Source organism: Protopterus annectens, chromosome 13.part0, assembly GCF_019279795.1.
Source record: "Protopterus annectens isolate FY-2018-M chromosome 13.part0, PAN1.0, whole genome shotgun sequence".
Classification (NCBI taxonomy): domain Eukaryota; kingdom Metazoa; phylum Chordata; order Ceratodontiformes; family Protopteridae; genus Protopterus; species Protopterus annectens.
The window spans coordinates 348519318-348540111 of record NC_056747.1 but is presented as its reverse complement, the minus strand read 5'-3'; the positions used below and the strand labels follow the sequence as shown (position 1 = coordinate 348540111).

At 44.7% G+C, this 20794-nt stretch overlaps 1 protein-coding gene across 1 annotated transcript in view; it reads right to left on the bottom strand.

Annotated features, from left to right (window-relative positions):
- Positions 1–20794, bottom strand: part of MED12 (mediator complex subunit 12) — a 4088267-nt gene that overhangs the window by 671891 nt on the left and 3395582 nt on the right. Inside the window, exon 34 of the mRNA XM_044054827.1 lies at positions 11758–11893. Coding sequence (XP_043910762.1) covers positions 11758–11893 — 136 coding nt within the window. The remainder of the gene's footprint in view (positions 1–11757; positions 11894–20794) is intronic.

Here is a 20794-nt window from a genome sequence, read left to right as displayed (position 1 = left end):
GGGTAGGATTCCTTGTACCTCGAGGATACAACGCACCAAGATGAGAACGACCCTTCCCATTTCCCAGCTGAACATGATAGGTTTGCTAACAGAGTACACCCAATAACTGATCATAATCATATGGTGCACATCAAGGAAACAATTATGGAGACCAACAAATTAAGGTGTCAGCTGTAGTGCTCAGTATCATCTAAACAGGAGAACGCTGACCACAGACTGGGCATCATGTCAGCAGTAGACACAATGTGGTGTAGAGATTTGGGTCTAGGTGATTTGGTCACCCCAACTGTCACTAAAAATGGGCAAAAATCTGGACCCAGTGGCATGTATATCCCTTAAAATCATGTATTTTGAAGAAATAAATGGACCAAAGGAGATGAAGACTCTTCAAAGGCAGGGACTTGAGATTTTATAACAGCTGCAAGACTGGGCACCAGAACGATGCACTTAAATGTTAACTGAATTGAGGACCCAGCCTACTCCTGATCTACATCAGGGAACCAGACTAATGGTGGGAAGGGACTATGTGCCACAAATGGCCAATGCATTCCGCCATAAAGCCAATCAGCCTTAGGTCAATAAGTTACTGGCCAGTTGCCCAAGCCTGGATTACCACAGTTAGTTCTGTTGAGAGAAAGCTGAATGTAAAACAAAAATCAACTTTCCAAAATTGAGCTAAGGATTTCTACACTGAATGCAAGTTAATGTGGATATCAACTAGCATGTTTTTATTGGAACTGTTGAATCTCTCTCTCAAAATATTACATTGGAGCAAAATGGAAAATAGTCTCCACTAAAGCCACAAGGCCAAATTAGTAGAGAAACAAGAACAGGAAATACTGGCAACTGATCAGCTGCATGTAAGCAAAAAGAATGAAGCAGCCCTCAGAGAAAAAGAATTGGAAAGACAACATGAATGTAGCTGTGTATCTATGAAGGAAGATCCACAATTTTAGATTAGTTTAAGTTCTCAGACCAAAGCTCAGACTAAGAAACGTATCTTTTGGATAAGTCTCACGAGCCCACTCCCCATATGAGGAAAAGGTGCTAGTTATCTAAGTGAGTAAGTAAAGGTGGTGATTAAACAATGTATCTCTCTCCTGCAGGGGCAAAATGATGTCACTACTCAATATCATGACATTTGCTAGAAAACAAAGTGAAGGAAACCAGGCCACTTGCTGCAGAAGCAGAGTTAGAAGTGGAGCAACATGAGGCCCTTAGATTCTTGGATAATAATTTGGTTGCCACAGTGACATAAATGAGGACCTGTTTGTTTCTAGATGCTGAATTCTGGACTTTCTGCATAACACACTCTAAAATGAGATTCAAGTAGTCAAAAAGGCAAGGAAGAAACTCTGATGCAGTGGCATGTATGTCCCTTAAAATCAGGTGTTTGCATGACATAAATGGACCAAAGGAAATATGGCACTTCAAAGGTTGGGAACTTTAGATATTTATAACAGCTGCATAAGTGGGCACCAGAATGATGCAATCAACTGTTCTATCCTTTGCAGACTACCCCCCTAAGTAACAGTTAATCCTGCACAGCAGGAAATTAGGACTTCTCTCTTCCTTAAGGCAGTCACATCTATGAAAGAGAAGTAGGCTCACAGGAAAAGTACAGTCATGTACACTTACCATAAATGAAGATGTTCGAGTGCATTCACTGTTGCAGTCATCACATTTGGGTAATCCTGCTGGCAGGTTGCCCTCAGTCAGCCTGAATTCCAAAGTCCTGGGTCCTGCAACGGCTGCTGTCGCCCCTTTCCTGACATCAGGATGTCAGGGGTATAAAAGATGCGGCCGATGCCATTTTCTTTAGTTTTTCTTGCCCCAGATGTCAGGTGCCCCCTATAAGGGTAGCCAAAATGTATGTGTATATATAGATATATATATATATAAATAAATACATGCACCAATATAAACTATACCTTCCTCTACAAGCAAATACACCACATAGGTTGTATAAATCAAAGAAGGAAAGATAGGTTCCAGCAGAAAAGGGGGATGGCGGGTGGGTAACCTGGACTGCAACAGTGAATACACTTGAACATCTACATTTATGGTAAGTGTACACGACTGTACTATGCTCTTCATGTTTCACTGTTGCAGTCATTACATTTGGGCAGAGTCCCAAAACTATGGTTGGGAGGCTGGAGATAAACAGCGTTAGGAGCGGCTATGAGGCCCTGCAGAACTGCAGTGGCAAAGCCTGCCCTGGATTTAGAGTAGAGTGGCAGATGATAGTGCTTTGTAAAAGTGTGCACTGAACTCCAAGTAGCAGCCTCTAAAATGTTCTTGGTTGGTACTCCCCTGAGAAAGGCTGCTGAAGTGGCTGCAGCTCTGGTTGAATGTGGCCTAATGCCCTTGGGCACTGGTTTGCCATGGTGTAGGTAGCAGAAATGAATGCAGTGGCCTATCCACTTTGAAATAGTCTGCTTAGAGATAGCCTTTCCTTGTGATCCTGCAGCATATGCCACTAGTAATTGCTCTGTCTTTCTGAAAACTTTGGTTCTGTCCAAGTAGAATCTAAGCTGTCTGTGTACGTCCAAAGAATGCAGAATTCTTTCCCCCTTGTTCTTTGGATTTGGATAAAAAATTGGCAGATGAATAGCTTGGTTAAGAGCCACACTGGACACCACCTTAGGCGTAAATGTTGGGTTTGTCCTCAGACAGACTCTGTCTGGATAAGAAATTATAAAAGGTTCCACAGCCATGAGTGCCTGTAGCTCTGAAACTCATCTTGCAGAAGTTATTCCTAAGAGCAGAGCTGTTTTCCAAGATCAAAACTTTATATCAGCAGTAGCAGCTAGCTCAAAAGGAGGCAGGGTGAGTTTTTCCAAGACATAGTTGAGGTCCCAATGCAGGCATTGGTGATCTCCTTGGAGGCCTTAAATTTTTGGCTCCTCTGAGGTACTGTTTTAATAAGGGATGAGAAAAGATTGGTGGCTCTGCATTGTAATGAGCTGAAATGGCAGAGGCATGAATTTTAATAGATGAAAAGGATAGGCCTTTGTCGAGCATCTCAGTTAAGTATTGTAAAATCTGAGGAATATTTGGCACAGCTGTATCAGTTCCTTGTGCCTGGTTCCAAGCACAGAAACTCTTCCATTTTCTAGCATAAGATTTTCTAGTACTAGGCCTTCTGGCTTCAAAAATGACATCCATCACAGCTTTACTGAGAGGTGGGGTTAAAGTCCTGAGTTGGCTGTGCAGGATCTGATTGTTTTGCTGGGACAGTAGAGGAGGTACTTGAGGTAAGGTCCAAGCTGGGCATTGAGACAAGCTCCTTAGTATTGGATACCAGTACTGGCGGGGCCAGTCTGGGGCAATTAGTATCATCTTTGGCTTCTCCTGTCTGGCCTTTAGGAGTACCTTGGGGAGGAGAGGCAGTGGGGGAAAAGCATATACCGATAGGTTTTTCCAGCTGAAAGATAGGGCGTCCACTTTCCATGCTTGTCTCTGATAAATCCTTGTGCAAAATCTTTTTAGGTGGTAGTTGTGAGGGGAGGCAAATAGATCTATGTCCGGGCATCCCCATTCTCTTACCATCATGCTGAAGACTTGTGGAACCAGTTGCCACTCGTGGGGATCCATAAGGTTTCTGCTTAGATCGTCTGCCAGAATATTTTTCCTTCCTGGCAGGAACTGTGCTTGCAGATGGACTTGGTAAGTCGATGCTGTGTCCCACAAAGTCATGGCTAGTCTGCAAAGGAGTTAAGAATGTGTGCCCCCCTGCTTATATACCACATGACCATGGTGTTGTCTGTCTTTATCAGCAGTTGTCCCGGATGAAGTAGATCCTTGAAGGCTGTCAGGGCATTTTTGAACAGCTAGCATTTCTTTTTGATTGATATGTATATGCATTTGGTTTGAGGCCCATGTGCCCTGAATGCATCTTCCTGCCATTTGGGCCCCCCCAGGCATAATCTGATGCATCCGTTGTTAGTGTCTGCCTGGCTGGGGGTAATGTGAATGACTGTCCCTTGTTTTGGTTACAAGCCTTTGCCCACCATCGAAACTCCTGTTGCAGGCAGGGAATGAGAGTAATCATAGTTTCCAGGCTGTGGCAACGTTGAGTCCAAATACTTTTTAGGTACCATTGAAGTTTCCTCATATGCAGTCTTGCATATGGAATTAGTAGGATGCAGGATGCCATAAAGCCCAAAGCCTGCAGAATTTTTCTTGCAGATAACTGGGCCTTTGTTGCCAACATTTTGAAATACGTAGTCAGTTGCCTTTGTTTGTCTGGCGTGAGATAAGCCATCTGGGCAGTTGTATTTAAGCTTGCACCCAGGAATATTATCTCTTGAGAGGGTACTAGTTTTGATTTCTTTTCGTTGACTGTGTACCCTAGACATGTTAGAAGTCTTTTCACAAACGTCAGATGCTGTAGAAGAATGTCCTTGTTCTCTGCTTGAATTAGACATTCGTCCAAGTAAGGATATATTTGCATTCCTCTTTGTCTGCAGAATGCAATTACTGGTGCCAGGCACTTTGTAAAGACCCTGGGCACAGTAGATAAGCCAAAGGGCAGTGCAGAGAATTGGTAATGCATTGAGCCAGTCTTGAATCTGAGGTATCTTCTGCATATTTGTCTGATTGGGACATGCAGGTATGCCTCTTTTAGGTCTAAAGTCACAAGCCAAGCGTTCTTGCCCAGCATGGGCAGAAGCTGCTGCAAAGTCAACATCTTGAATTTTGGTATATGCAGGAATGTGTTCAGAATAGATAGGTCCAGTATTGGCCTCCAGGCCTTATCCTTTCTGGGTACCAAGAACAGTCTTGAGTAAAATCCTGTCTCTGCTCTTGCTCTGGTACTTGTTGAATGGCCCCATGTCCATGAGGGATGAGACTTGTTTTTGTGCCTCTGCCCATTGATTTTTTAGCAGATCTGGCCAGCCGTTTGCCTTTGGCAGGGTATGGAAATGGAACTTGTAGCCTTGTGACACAATATTTAAAACCCACTTGTCCTGGGTTATGATGTGCCAATTTTGAGGGAAAAGTGCTAATCCCCCCCCCCCAAGGGTGCTTCCAGGAGATAAATGTTTGGTGCAGGCAGGGGGAAGCCATTGGTACTGTTTCCTGTATGGTTGTGATATGTCTTCTCCAACTTTGGAGGTAGAAGCACCCCATTGCTTTTATCTGTATGAACCTTGCTCCTTGGATCTGCCTCTAGGGCATCTGGATCTGCCACTTTGAGGTCTGTCTGACACAGCACTCTATTTTCCTTCTAAAGCCCTGCACTTGCTCATATCTCACAAGTAAACACTAACAAACTAAAGCACTACACCCTCTTATACTCTTTATAAGTACTTGAATCCCTATTGGTCCTTTCTGATCAGTCAAAAAGCAAGTTCCTTATACTATTCTGGCATGTCCAAAAGTCAGTTTCAGGTTTACTCTCCAGTCCAGCTAGTGAATCTGGGAATCTTGAGGCAATGTTACAATTGCCTTATGTACACAGACCACCCTCTCCCCCTCCCAACAAGCTCAAATATATGTGAGAGATGCAACTATACAGCCAAACTGGAGGCTGAGCTCTCTCAACCCAAGACTGGCACAGTCAGTCAGGAGGAGAAGGAAACCACTCACACCACAAAATCCAGTCTCACATAGACTTATCGCATCAGCAAACACACAAAAACATACTCGGAGGCTCTAAATAAAAACCTGCCAAAGCAGCAGAGACCTCCAAAGCGGACACCCAAACAGCCGCAACAATACCCACGTATCACATATTTCACAAAGTCAGTGTGCCACACAGTCACAGCCCTTAAGGATAAACAACACACCAAATACACTTGTAACAGGCGACTCCATTGTCAGACACACTGAAGTCCCACTCACCAGACTGAACAAGAAGAAGGTCACTAAAAGCTACCTGTCGGGTGCCAGGATCCGCCACATAACACAAGCAATCAGGTCACTCTAAAGCAAGTACAAATATGACTCCGTCATTGTCCATGCTGGTGTCAATGACCCGAGACGTACCTCCCTGGACCACATGAAAAGAGACAGAGGAGCTCTCTGATCATGTAGCCCAGGCCGGTATGACCCTGACCTTGAGTAGCATCTTGCCCTCACCAAGAATGATGCCACAGTATAAAGACAAAATGATCAATTTTAACAACTGGCTAAAGTATTGGTGCCATTCAAAGGGGATCCAGTGTCTGTCAGCCTGGGATGACATGCTCGACAAGCCACGTTGCTTCACTACGGACGGCTTGCACTGGTCACCCCTGGGCTTTCGAATACTGGCAAAGGTTCTTGCCGCCACCATAGTGCCTTTTTTAGGCAAGGCTCAGAAGACAAACCCACCTCCACAGACAACACAAGGAGTAAAAAAACTAAGGGTAATGCTAATCAACACCAGAAGTCTAAACCTCAAGATGCACGCACTCGAGGCTCTCCACTGTATGGAGGATATAGATATCTGTGCAGTAACAGAAACCTGGTTCAAGGCTCCCGAGAGCACCCCAGCACTACCAGGTTATAACTCATACCAAAGGAGGGGGAGTATCCATATTAATCAAAGATACCCACACCTCCAGGCTAGTGGCACTGCACGAAGCATCGGAGACCATCCATGTGCAACTAACAATGGGCAAAACTGCCTTTCAGTTTGTAGCCTGCTACAGATCACCCTCCCAATCTCAGGAACCCCACTTGGCCTTCCTGAGAACACTGGAGAATATGAAGGTCTCTCCAAACACCATAATACTGGGTGACTTCAACTACCCAAACATTGATTGGGTAAACTACTCAAGCCCCAACACCCTTGCCCAACGGTTCCTAGAATTTATAAACTCAAACACCTTGGAACAACTGGTCACCACTCCCACACGAGGGGACAACATATTGGACCTGGTCATCACCAACATGAGGACTCTATGTTCCACACTAGAGGTAAACCCCTCATTGGTAAGATCAGACCATAAGCTAATCTCACTGGACATACACATCCCGTCCCCACCCCCAGCCAAGGAAACCACTGTGAAAAATTTCTCAAAAGCAAACTTCACACTTCTCAAAACCGAGGTGGAATCCTTCCAAACCCCCGGGCCAGTGGAAAATACTGCCCAAACCGCAGAATCCTTTACAAACGCATTCTATGAGCACCTACAGGAATGCATGGATCGTGCTATCCCAAATAAAACCAAGACTCACTCCTCTAAAAGCAGACGACCTGTCTGGTGGACCCCGGCCATAAATGAGCTATACTATAGAAGGAGAAAGCTACTACATGACAGAGCAAAATCCCAAAAAGGGAAGGCATCTCTGATCAGTACTAGCACGAATCTACGATCCCTCATAAAACCAAAGGCCAGCTTCGAAAGAAGAAATGCCAAAGACGCTAAAGATAATCACAAGGCCTTCTTTAGTTATGTCAGGAATCTGGGTGGCAACTCCCAGATATGCTCTGAGTTAGTACAAAATGGCAAAAAATACACTGAACCCACAGACATTGCCAACATCCTGGCAGACAGATTCAGTGCAAACTTCTCCCCCCCTTCCCAACCAAAAGAGCAAATGTCTATCCCAACAGAATGTAGCCTTCCAGACATCACAGATGCACAGGTGAAAGCTGCCCTCTCCAAAGCAAAAAACGCAGCATCAATGGGATCGGACGGTGTCCCGCGCTGCATCTTATATGAGCTCCAAGAAGAACTGAACCCTCACATAAAGTCACTATTCAAACTCAGCCTTACTACAGGATACGTACCCAAAGAATGGTGTACAGTAACAGTGGTCCCGCTCCACAAAGGTGGTGCCACAACTGACCCCGGGAACTACCACCCTATAAGCCTGACTAGTCTGGTCTGCAAAGCTATGGAGTGAATCATCATGGAACTCATAAACAAAGACATTGGGAACCTCCAGACACTGGACCCTACCCAATTCGGCTTTAAGGGCAGATCTTGCCTCTTAAACCTAGTTGATTTCTTTGAAACAGTTACCAAGGCCATAGATGAGGGGAAGGTAGTCCACACAGCCTACCTGGACCTCGCAAAAGCCTTTGACACAATACCCCAACTCAGGCATCATAAATAAGCTTACCAGCTTAAATATCAACCCCTATGTCACAAGATGGGTTGCAAACTGGCTCAGGGATAGAACCCACATGGTCAGAATTACAGGTGCCATGTCAGACTCTAAACCAGTTACAAGTGGCGTCCCACAAGGCTCAGTCCTGGGACTTCTCTTGTTCGGTATATGCTTCTCTGAGGTACAGGCTAACACGGGAGGACTATGGCTGACCAAGTTCGCAGTTCGCAGGTGACTGCAAACTGGGAGCCATAATCGACTCTCCGGCTGTCACAAGCATCCTCCAAAAGGGTCTTACAGAGACGGATACCTGGTGCCAGAACCACGGCCTCAAGCTAAATGCCAAAAAGTGCATAGTCATCCCCTTTGGGAAAAACAAAGTGCCCACAAAATACCACATAGGTGGTAATCCATTAAGTACGGAAGATGTAATTAGGGAGTTGGGGACCCAAGTAGATAGGCAATGTGATTGTCAAAGGAGAGATTACTAAGTGGTTAGAAAGACCTTCTACATAGCCCACCTTATCACGAAAAGTTTCAACATCTAGATCAAGAGAGGTCATCGCACCCCTCTACTCATCAGGCCCATAATCGAGTACAATGCCCCATTTGGGATGTACTTTACCAGACACCTGCAGCAACTCGAGAGACCCCAAAAGTACCTCACCAAGAGGATCACTGGCTTCAAACACATGCCCTATGTATAAACTCCAGCTCTACTCAGTTGCTTACCGCCTACTCAGAGATGATCTATGCCTGATGTACAAAGCCATGTCTAACCCAGAATTAATGGACATGCTCCACCTCTGGAAATCCAAATCCCTTACAGCTACACGTTCCAGGGACTTGAACCTCAGCACAGCAATAAATAGGACATGCTGGAGGGACAGATTCATATCCCAGAGGCTCCCCTCACTCTGGAACAGAATCCCAGTTCATGTTAGGCAGAGTCTCTTACTGACCCTCTTCAAGAGAAATCTTGACGAGTGGATGGGAGATCGTAAGTTTACCCCTGGGATCTCTTCTGTGTCCCTGCTAGACAGAGGCACAGTAAACTAACCTTTAAGGGCTATCTTCTGTGACCTACTATACAGAGGCACAGTTAACTAATCTAAAAGGGAAGCGAAAGCCAAACACACTCTGGCTAGGCTTATAAATGCCTTAGGGCAGATAGCCTAGTATCTACCTATGAACCTATGAAGGAAAGGACCAATTCTTTGTTGGCCAGTGTCTACTAAACTTAGGTGGCTGTACTTGTAAAAAAAATATTTGACAGTTTGCATAGATGTAGCTTTGTCCTCCATTTTCTTGAACACCTCTTCTGCCTTAACACCAAACAAAGTATCATGCTGTAAAGGTGCATCTAATAATTTAACTTTGACATGATCAGGCAGATTTTGTTCCTTTAACCAAGCATGCCTCCTAATTACAGAACCTGTAACTGTGGCCCTGCAGGACGCCTCCAAAGAATCAAAACCACATTGCAAAGTATGCTTTCCAACTTGTTCAGCTGCATGCAATAAATCCTGCATTTCCTTGTTTTCTGCACATGCAGAGTTTAACAACATTTTCTGTTTAAGCAATGCCATGACATGTTGCTGATATTTGAGCATATGAAACTTGACAGTATAAGGCCCTTATAGCCAAGGTAGCAGATGTGTATACCTTTTTTCCCCATCTATCCAGTGCCCTAGAATCTCTGTCAGAGGGGGTAGGGTTTTTCGCAGCGGAAGCCTAACTCCTTTGGGACCCCGAGAAATAGTTTCTGGGTCTGCAGTAGGGTTTTTAAAAAGGAATTTATGAGAGTCAGGAACCCTGTAACATCTGTCAGGCTTAACAGGAGCTGGAGGTAAGGAGTCAGGGGTAAGACTAGACTCCGAAAACACATCATCTACAATGTCTAACACTGGTGGAATGGCTAGTGGCCTGTGTTGCGGTAGTAAAAGGAAATCCCTGAGCCTCTTTTTAGATTCTGAAAAACCTTGGCTCTCCCAGTGGAAATGCTCCCTCGTGGTGTGCAAGGTTTCCCCAAAAGAATAGTCCTCTGGAGGAGAAGCTGAAGGAACAGATTCTTCAGCATCAGAATCCTCATAGGGGGGAAGAGAATATTCCTGATCAGAAGAGGAATCAGAAGAAATGGAAACCTGATCTGACGATTCATAGTCAATCTCTTGCCTAGGCCTCTTATCAGGAGGGGGATGGGAACCCCTGATCAAGGTAATCCAAGTCTTCGGCCATTTTGAGCATCTGTTTTTTGGGCATAGAGGCCTGACCACGTGGCTCTTGAGTTTGTTTCTTTGCTTTAGAAGGTGCTTTAGTCTTTGCCTTTGAAGCTGAAGTCGGTTTAATGTAAAGATGTTTAGGTCTGAATACACCCTCAGAAGCTGGTGCCTGCTCAGCGGCTCCGGACCCATCTGAAGGAATAGTATCTGAGGCTCCAATACCATGAGCTTCCAGTGGCATGGCCGACTCCACGTGGGAGTCGGTAGCGGCCTGCGACTCTAAAGTAGCGGGCGTCAGGGGCTGCGAAAGCACCTCACTGAGAACCGGCAAATGGCTTAGGAGAAGCTTCGTCGTCGGTTTTGGGTCTCGGTTGTCTATCTCTCTCTTCCTTTTCTTTGCGTTTTTTGTGAACTCCGGTAGTCGGATGGCTATCTGACGACATTTCTGGATAATTAAATCGGCTTCCAAAATAGTTTAAATCAAAATCATACAGACGCTTAATAGTGCGTTGGTTAAATCTAGCACAAAACCGACAACCAGAAATGTTGTGATCAGGGCTTAGGCAAGGAGTACAGTAAGAATGAAAATCCTTATGAGGTATTTGCTTTCCACAAGAAATACAATTATTTACTATTTCTGACATCGGTCTGGAGCAAGAAAAAAGTTTCCCCAACGGGGTACTTAGCTTTATTGAAGACTTTGGATCTGAAACTGGAACACGAAAATCTCAGGAGTCGGCCGACCAGCACTTGCGAACTGCTTCTGCTTCGGGCACCGCACGGTAAGACAGACTAAAGAAAATGGCGTCAGCCGCATCTTTTATAACCCTGACGTCCTGATGTCAGGGAAGGGGCGACAGCAGCCGACGCAGGACCCAGGACTATGTAATTCAGGCCGACTGAGGGCAACCTGCCAGCAGGATTACCCAAATGTAATGACTGCAACAGTGAAACACGAAGAACATCTGCCTGAGGCTTTAAAGCAGCAGTATAACTAAATGGTGGGTTAAAGAAAGCTTGCTAAAAGTTTGTATCGCAAATCTTTTTCCAACAAAATAATAACAGTCACAGAAAACTAATCTCATGCACTTGACAAAAAATGTTAACTGAATAGGAAAATATTCTCTGCAGGTAATGATGCAAAGACATTATCACATTTGCTGCACAAAGCACTTAAAATTAGTTTTTAATACAACAGTAAACTTCTACATGTATATACTTCAGCTGATGCAGGTCTGACAAGCAGAATGCAAAACAATGTTTAGCAGACACTGTTAAGATAAAGCTTAGTGTTCACGCAAGACAGCTAGCTATGTGTAACCTACTACATCTTGGTTAATAAAGAATTCTTATGGTTCTCAATACACACGAAAAGATAATGTAAATTTTGCAAGCAAAAATCCAAAACCATAGCGGATATGCTAGTAATACTTCAGGCACAGTACAAATATCAAGTGATTTAAGTAAAGATGTTTGCTCCTCTCACCCTGAGTTTCTTCACCAGGTTCATGTATCCCCTTTTATTTTCCTCCATGCTGCCCTGAGATATACTAGACATATCTGCAGCCAGTGTTCCATTGATAAGCACGCTTAGCATGTCCAAAACAGTAGTAAACAACTCGCTGAAAAATAACAAAATGATTAACTCAAGTTATACGGAAAAGGGCAGCTATAATTTCCATTACCTTTGCTTTCATTCCCTTCTATTCATGTTTTTATTTTGGGTATTACACATTATTAGCCCATCAACTTTAAAGTCAATACTTTATAACACAAAGATGACAATGCAGGAGGAGGAAAAATGGATTTAAACACACAATAATTATACAGTTACTTACTGCAACCCAAGATCTTTGAGGGCAGTTTATCAGTTGCAGGCTTTTTTAAAAGAAGCACATTTCTGCTCTGAAGTCTGGCTTTCTTTTGGGTTCACTTTCCTGCCTTGGTTACTCCAAATCACTTACCGGACAAAGAATACTTAAAAAAGATGCAGTTGTCCCGCACATTCTCTGTAAATGGCAAAAGAACAAATTAAAGAAAAGAGATCCTTTCACCTTAGCACAATCCTGGAACCCCAGTAATGGAAGCCATTTTAAAACATACTCACTATATCAATATGAGCTAAAGCATAAAAATCCCTCAGGGCTTTCTAAGATGGCTGCACACACTGTTGAATTTCAGCTCTCCCAGTGTGAGACACAAGGGCCAATAATTCTGCCTGTTTTAGTAAAATTCACTTGCTGGCTAGTAAGTACCTGGATGTTAGCAAAGAAGAAATTTGGAGAACCTGAAAAAAAATTAAGTAGAAAAGGTGAAGAGAAAACGATGATTGGGATGAATCATGCAGTTGTTTGGCAAAAAGAAGTTCAAACTCCAGATTTGGTACAAGAGATGGCTTCCGATAATTTACAGGAAACAATAAGTCAAAGTGCTCATGGCTGATTAAAAATATGAAACACTGAAGGAGTATACCAAAGCAGATAAAAATGGCAGAAAAACTGGAAGAAGCTTTAAACAGCTTTTCACATTAACTGACAAAACTGCAAAAATCAGAGGATGAAATGAAAAAGACTGCTTGAGTATGAGACTGTTCAAGAAGAGTGGTTTCAAAAATGGTAGAGCACGCAGAGAAAAAAAGAAGTTATGTACTCGCCATAATGTTCCATCTGAGTAGTTGTACTTCACTTGTCTTCAACCTGTGGGTCTTGGATCCACATCGGCTCAGACACGGATGCATTTTCCAGTTATGGATCTGAACTCCAGACTCCTCCCCTTACCCATAATGCCCCCATGTCTCCCTTCTCCCTTCAGATCGAGCTTGTTGACTAAGAGGTATCAGGTACCCAACCCAATATCACCTTATCATAACAAAGAATCTCCATGACACTCCCAGGCCTAGAGTCAAGGGCCACACACTTTATGCAAAGCTAAATGCAGACTGCACCAATGATGAGGTCAGTGGGAAGGAGGGGGGGGGGGAAGGTTGAAGATAAATGAAGTACAACTACTCAGATGGAACGTTATGGTGAGTACATAACTTCTTTATCTGAAGTAGTTTACTTCATTTGGTCTTCAACCTCTGGAACAGAGTCCCCAGCTACCAAAAACTCCTGGGTGGCCCTCATGGAAGGATATTCCGAAGCACCGTAGAGCCAAAGGATGCTCTGTTCCTAGACACAATGTCCAGCTTGTAATATGAAATGAAGGAATGAGACGAGGACCACGTAGCTGCTGAGCAGATATCGTTTAGAGACACCCTAGACCAGAAGGTAGTTGATGTAGCCATAGATCGGGGTGGAATGTGCCTTCACTTGTCCTGGCAGAGAAAAACCTTTCAAAGCATGGGCTCGAGCAATGCACAGAGAAATCTAGCGAGCAATTGTTAGCTTGGAAACTGGCTTGCCTAAAAAGGGTATAGCATAAGACACAAATAGTTTATCAGACTTATGAAAGGGTTTAGCCCTGTGTAAATAAAATCTCAGTTGTCTATAGACATCAAGCAGATGCAGCTTGTATTCCCCTTTGTCCTGGAAGTTGGGGAAAAAAACTGGTAAATTTATAGTCTGATTAATATCGGCTTCCGAGGCCACCTTAGGAAGAAATGATGGATTAGTGCACAGCGACACTCTGTCTTTGTGAAAGATCATGTAAGGCACCTTAATTGAAAGAGCAAGAAGCTCTGACGCTCTTCTGGCTGAGGTAATGGCCACCAAAAAAGCAGTTTTCTAGGTTAAAAATAAATCAACTGAGGCTTCAGGTTCGAAGGGTGCAGAAACCAATGCCTGTAACACTAAGGTAAGATCCCACGGAGGCACAGGGTCCTTAACTGGAGGTCCAAGTAGAAAAGCACCTTTAAGAAAAGTCTTAAAGTTTGGAAGAAGCCAAAGACATATTCACCCCCACATGGAAATTAGAAATAGCTGCCAGTTGCACTAACTGTAGAGGAACTAGCACCCTGATGAAAGATGCTTACTAGAAAATCTCAGACTGCCGAAAGACGTGCTGTGAAAGGGTCCAAAGCCTGCTAAGTGGCCTATACGGAGAAACTTCTCCATTTACTATGATGCACCTTTCTGGTGGAGGATTTGAGAGCCGCAACCAAAATGGACTTTACAAGGGATGACAATCTGGGAGCCCTGATAATCATGGGAACTGGAGCAGCCAAGCCATGAGCTCCAGTCTGTCCAGATCTGGGTGAGGGATCCCTGAGGGATGAGAAAGAAGATCTGAAACTGGATCCAACGTCCATGGAGGAAGAACTAGATGAGATCACAGTGAGGAGAACCAAACCTAGAGAGGCCAGAATGGGGCAATGAGGATCACAGTGCTTCCCAGCCTTCAAGCTTTCTGAAGAGCCTTCGATACAAGAGGAAGCGGAGGATAAGCATAGAGGAGATCGGGAGGCCAAGCATGAACCAGTGCATCTCTGGGGGCTTCCTCCGCCGGGGGGAGGGGGGGGCAAAAAACTCTCTGCATTTCGCACTGGAAGGAGATGCGAAGAGATCGCAGCAAGGCTGAACCCAGTCTAGAAAGATCTGTTCCGCTACTGAAGGATTCAGAAACCACTTGGAAGGCATCATGATAGATCAGCTGAGCCTGTCTGCTAGAATGTTGGACCGTGCCAGAATGTGCATTGCTACTAGAAAGCGGATGGTGAAGATCGCCCATTCCCACACTCCCATGGCTTCTTGACAGACGGGATAAGATCTGGTTCTCCCTTGTTTGTTGATGTACCAGACTACTGACATATTGTCTGTCTGAATGGCAATCGTCCCTAGAGGAAGATGAGCAAGAAGGACCGCCCTCATCTCTAGAATACTGATATGCAAATCAGTCTCAGAGGGGGAACACGTGCCTTGGACCATCCTTCCCGAGCAGTGCCCCCCCCCCCCCCCCCATAGCTAGGAAGTGTTCATGGTCACCATAGTTTTGGGAAAGGCAGGGTGAAAGGAGCATCCCTTGAGGAGATCTGGGGATTGAATCCCCCCCCCCCCGAAGGGAGTCCTTGCATACCCTTGAGATTCTCACTGGAAAGGAGAGAGAAAGGTCTAACAGGTACCACTGGACGGCAAGTGTCCACTGAAGAACTCTCATATGAAGTTGCTCCATCAGCAGGAGATTGATTGTGGCCGCCATGGAACCCAATGCCCTTAGAACTGCTTCAGTGGTAGAGACTTGAGCGTAAAGAATTTGCAACACATGTAATCTTAGACTGCATATCCTTTCCAGGGTGAGAAAAACCCTCATTTGAAGCGTGTCCCAATGTGCCCCAATAAAATCCAGAATCTGGACCAGAGCCAGAGAAGATTTGTTCAGATTGATGGTAATACCCAGTTTGCTCACTAACCAAATGAAGCAATCCCTGGCTTGGCACAGTAGATGCTCTGAAAGGGCAGCAAAAAGGCAATTGTCTAGGTACAGAAAGACCTGAATACCCTGAAGCCTCGGGTGAGCTGCTACAACTGCCATCACCTTGGAAAACACCCTGGGGGCTGTGGTGAGACCAAACGGAAGGGTTCTGAACTGGTAGTGACTGGCTCCCAGCCGGAAGCAAAAAAACCTCTGGGAGCGCGCCTGTCCATTTTGATGTGGTAGTACGCATCCTGGAGACCGATCAAGCACATCCAGTCTTTGGCTTGTAGTAAGAGCAGGATAGAGTGAAGAATGACCATCCGGAATTTCTCCTTCGTTACTGACAGGTTCAATATGGACAGATCCAAGACTGGTCTGAGGTCTCCCATTTTCTTTGGCACTAAAAAGAACCTGGAGTAAATGCCGAATCCGGACTGGTCTGGTGGACCAGTTGGATGATTCGTTTCTTCAGCAGCTTTCCTATTTCTAGCGCTGCCTTCTCCCATTGCGCGGGTGGGACATCTAGGAGGAGATTGTTTGGACGGGGATGCTCCTTGAAATGAATGAAATATCCTCTGGATAGGATTTCACAACACCCAGCGATCTGTTGTAATGGAGTCCCAATGCCTTCAGGTGTAGCAACAGATGACTCCCGACTGCCTCCAGAAATGAGCAGTTGGGCAGCTCCTCAAGGATGCTGACTGGGTATCTCTCAGAGAAAGGTTCTTGGGACCCGAAATTCTTAGGACCCCCTCTGCCTCTCAGGCAGCGTCTATTGTGACCCCCTCTGCCTCTGGGGGATGGAGAATCCTGGGCGTCACAGGAAAATGCCTGAGACTTCTAGAACCACATCCTCTTAGTTCCTCGCTGATTCCTGGAAAAGGATCTTTGAGGAGTTGAGAAGCTGATCCCGATGGCAGACAGTGTCTTCCCGTACATTTTTGCTCTGGACCAGTGTCTCTTTCACCAATTTCCCGAAGAGGAAAGAACCATCATAAGGGGCACTGGTGAAAGTCGGCTTGAAGGTCTCCAAAAATTGACACAATCAGAGCCAGGCGTGACGCCTGATGGATATGCCTGTTCCGGCCACTCTTGGGGCGCTCTCTGTAGCATGAGAGAGCAGCCGCATACACGTGTTGGCAACCGCTTTGAGTGTGGCCATTCGGGCGGAGCACGTCTTTTTGTCCTCCGCCAACATGGACTCTGGGGTAGACTCCATGATTTCCTTCACTAGATCTCTCCGGAGACGAATGACATGTGCCATATAGTTCAGCGCCCTCACCGAGAAGGACGCTAAAGCATATATTCACTTCCCAAAACAGTCCATCACTTTTGATTCTCGAGCAGGGGGATGAACCATGGAGCTTTCCTGCAGCGCTCCTTCTTGGTGGCGGCCACCACCATCATCGCATCTAACAGGGACCCCTTGTTCCAATATGTCTTGTCCAATGGGGGGCTCAACACTGTCAGGGCACTTAGGAATGAGCTCTATGTTGTCCAGCACTTTCCATGCCCTAGATGTTATCAGATCCACAAGTGGATCAGCAAGACGGGACACGAAAGAGATAGATGGGCCCCGAGCCAAATGCCTCCAGGAACACAGACTCGTCTCAGGTCAGTTATGGGGCTGACCACACCCCCCCTCGGCGAAGGAGCTCCATGTCATCTCCAAAGTAGAAATCCTTGGGGGTGACCTTGGGGAACCTTCCCCTTCATCCAAGTCCATGTCTTCTGTGAGGGACTCTGGAGGAGACTCCAAGTGCCTCCTCTGACATGTACGTTTGCAGAGTACCTTCTCAGAGGGACTCTCAAACCTCTTTTTGTTCCACCGGGACTTCCTGGGGCATAGCGACCACGGGCTGTCCCTGAGATGGTAAGATGGTCGGAACTGTACTCAGAGGCAGGGGGGGCTGGACGGAGAAGGAGGACAAGATGGTCAGAGGCCTCGACATCACGAGAACACTCTCAACTATGTTGAATGCTGAGGGGAAACGAGCCTCCTGGGACGTACTGGCAGGGCCTGTCCCCCACGACCCAACAGGGGAGTCAGAGTTGAGCCTCCAGGAGCCAAGATGCCAAGTGGAATGCTCCACTCTGAAGCACTCAGAGCAAACAGTACCCCCTCAGATCCGACCCTAAGGTTATGGCTCCGAGAGCCCGGATCCGAACTTGTCGGATCTGACAAGCTCAAGGCAATAGCCGGTGCCAAAGTACATGGTACTGTCGGTGATGTCCCCTCAACCCAGAGGGTCCTCAGATCAAAAATCTCCAAAACTACCGGTTGGATTGGAGAAGGAGTTATTGGTTGGAAAAAAGGTTGCAAGGAGCCCCCCCCAGAGAGAGAGAGAGCACCACAAGACCCCCATCTATATCGGAGTGCGGATAAATCTCCTTATCATCTTGCCCATCTCTGCTTCGCTGAGACTCTGGGTGGAGTGGGAGGATGCCACCGAAACAAGTTGGTAGAGCCGGTGGGGAGAAGACCTAACTGGGGACTGGTTAAGAGTCTCCTTGGGCTCGGGAGAGAACCTGGGTGAGCTCAACCGAGGGGACCCAGGCCTAACTTTGGGTGGTGGACCAGCCTGCGATGAGCAGTCAGGGGACCGCTTGCAAGACTGGTCTTTCTTAAACTTATCCCCTTCCACGGACCTCTTGGCAGGAGTTTGAGTCCCTGAAGCTGGGGAAGAGGAAGTACATGCATCAGCCGCTACTACCCCTGCTGGGAAAAAAGGGACTGTAGTCCTTGAAGAGGGGAGAAAACCTTTCAGAATCAGTTTGTCCCACCTGTCCTCAAGTGCCCTGGGGTTGAAGCCAGAGCAAATAGGACAGGTGGACTTTAAGGTGGCTTGCACCTAGGAAAACCACGCACAAAGTGTGGCCATCCACCGGAGATGGCTTAGGGCAAACACACCACACACACATATACGCTCTAGATAGGGAAAGAGAGGAGAAAGCTTTTTTTTTTTTTTTGTCCAACGCAGATACAGGGAGGAAAGGAAAGATACAAGGAAGAAAATAGGAAGAAATCAGATAGAAAAACTAAAGTTGTGTTCACTTACGTGACCTACTAGCTGAAGCTCAGAAACCACGCTTGTAACCACGATGGCGGCAAACGAGATCTGAAGGGAGAAGGGAGACAAGGGGGCATTATGGATAAGGGGAGAAGTCTGGAGCTTAGATCCATAGCTGGAAAATGCGGCAGCGTTGGATCCGATGTGGATCCAAGACCCACAGGTTGAAGACCAAATGAAGTATACTACTTCAGATCCTGAGATTTTTCTGCTATACCAGAGAAATTGCTAGGAACAGACTACTTTTATACAAGAGCAAATATATAACTGGACTTGTACTTCACAGCAGGATTTATTACATGAAAGGGCACATTGGGTGTTATGCCCCAAACATGGCCATAAGAAATCAAGCAAGACATGTATTTTTAAAGATGCAATCATTCCAGCAGAAAGAGTTGATGCTGGTAAAATTTTGGCAGAAGAGCACAATATTAAAACTGGATACAGTAGAATGTTTGTGGAAAATTATTATTCACTGTACACCAGGCGGAAGAGAAGCAAATTTAATTCAGCAATCAAGGAATGTCGAGACTTGGATGTGAGATTCAAGCTGCAGTATCTAGCCGTCTTCAAAATATTTTTCCTGGAGAATCAGTCATTTTTGATGCAGAACAAGCTAAAAGGAAATACAAGTTTTCCCAACAAAAAGTGAGCCATGAAACAGAAGGAGACTTTGCTTCCCATTCTTCTAATAATAAAACTCATAGAGAGACTGCCAGTGAAACTTTTTCCAATGTTCCAAAGAAAAATGATATAAAGACTGAAAGCAAAGGAGTTGACTAGAAGAATCTGGAGTATTTTAGACTTGAACCAGTCTAGGGTTTTGGGAGATGGACATGGAGATGAACAGGAAGAAGACTGGCAACACTAAAATTAGTGAATACATGGGAGACAAAGCATCAATCACATTTGTGATATATGGTTTAATAAAAAAGTTGCTGAGAAAGACTGGGTTTTTGTTGACTTTCTTAAACATTTTGGGGTACTGACAGGCATATAGCCCACTTCATGTCATTAATGTCTGGAAGGACAAAGGAAAAAAAGTAAGTAAAAAAAATTGTTTTTAATGGTATTTGTAAAAAACATTTCATGATATAAACTGTATGTTCTACATTAAAGCATTTTCAATAATTTGTGTGTATGATAAAGATACTAAGGCAAACAAGTACCTTTTTTCTTTTTTTAAGAAATATAGGCATTACAACAGAAAAGCACAAGAAAAGCTTGACAAAAGCACTTTAAAGATTTTAGGCTTCTAGGGTAGAAGATGGTATGTAAAGTGATCTGATTTTATGCATAGTTGAAATGTTTTATTTTACTTTGCACAGGTGAATGCCTGCATTAATACCCTTGGCTTAATCCAATACATTTTTAAGCAAGTAGGTTTTAAAACAAGATCACAACCTAAAGAACAGCTTTCCTTTAGCAAATAAATATTCAGTGTGAGTTGAGAAGTACATTTTGTTTTTCTGATGTTTCCATGGAAACAATATGACTATAGGTGAAGGCAATAAATTGAGGGGGTCTGGAAATTGTTTACTGAAAGAAATGTAAAAGTAAAAGGTACAAGTGGCAAGCAGTTTAGTGAAAAATAAAGTCTGAAATTATTGGAAGTGAATAAGAAATAGCTTTTCTGCTGAGTAAACACTTTAATGCATTTACTAGATCAGTGTATAATTCACCTTTATTTAAAGATAGCATGCACTTTTTCTTAAGGCTAAAAGTTAGTTTTCTGAAAGTGTATAACCTGCTTTTTCACATCTGGGACTGGAATAAAGATAAGACAAGAACACACAGCAATTAGTGTAAGTAGGAGCACGGGCTATAATATGCTCTTTAGCATGGCTAACTTTATACTTGGGTTAGTTAAAACATGTGGGTGCAGGTGTCAAATTTGGGACAATTGTTCCTGTCAAGATGGTTATAAACTGTATTACTTGAAGATGTACATAATTGTGTTTGTTTTAAGTTAACAGTTATGGGGATGTTCAGGGGTTGTGTTTCTTTTCTTGCTTTGATGGTTTTAATTAAAACAAAAAGCCTTGTAAAAAGTGACATAGAATTCAAATGGAAATGACAAGAAGCAACTGTATTAAAGAT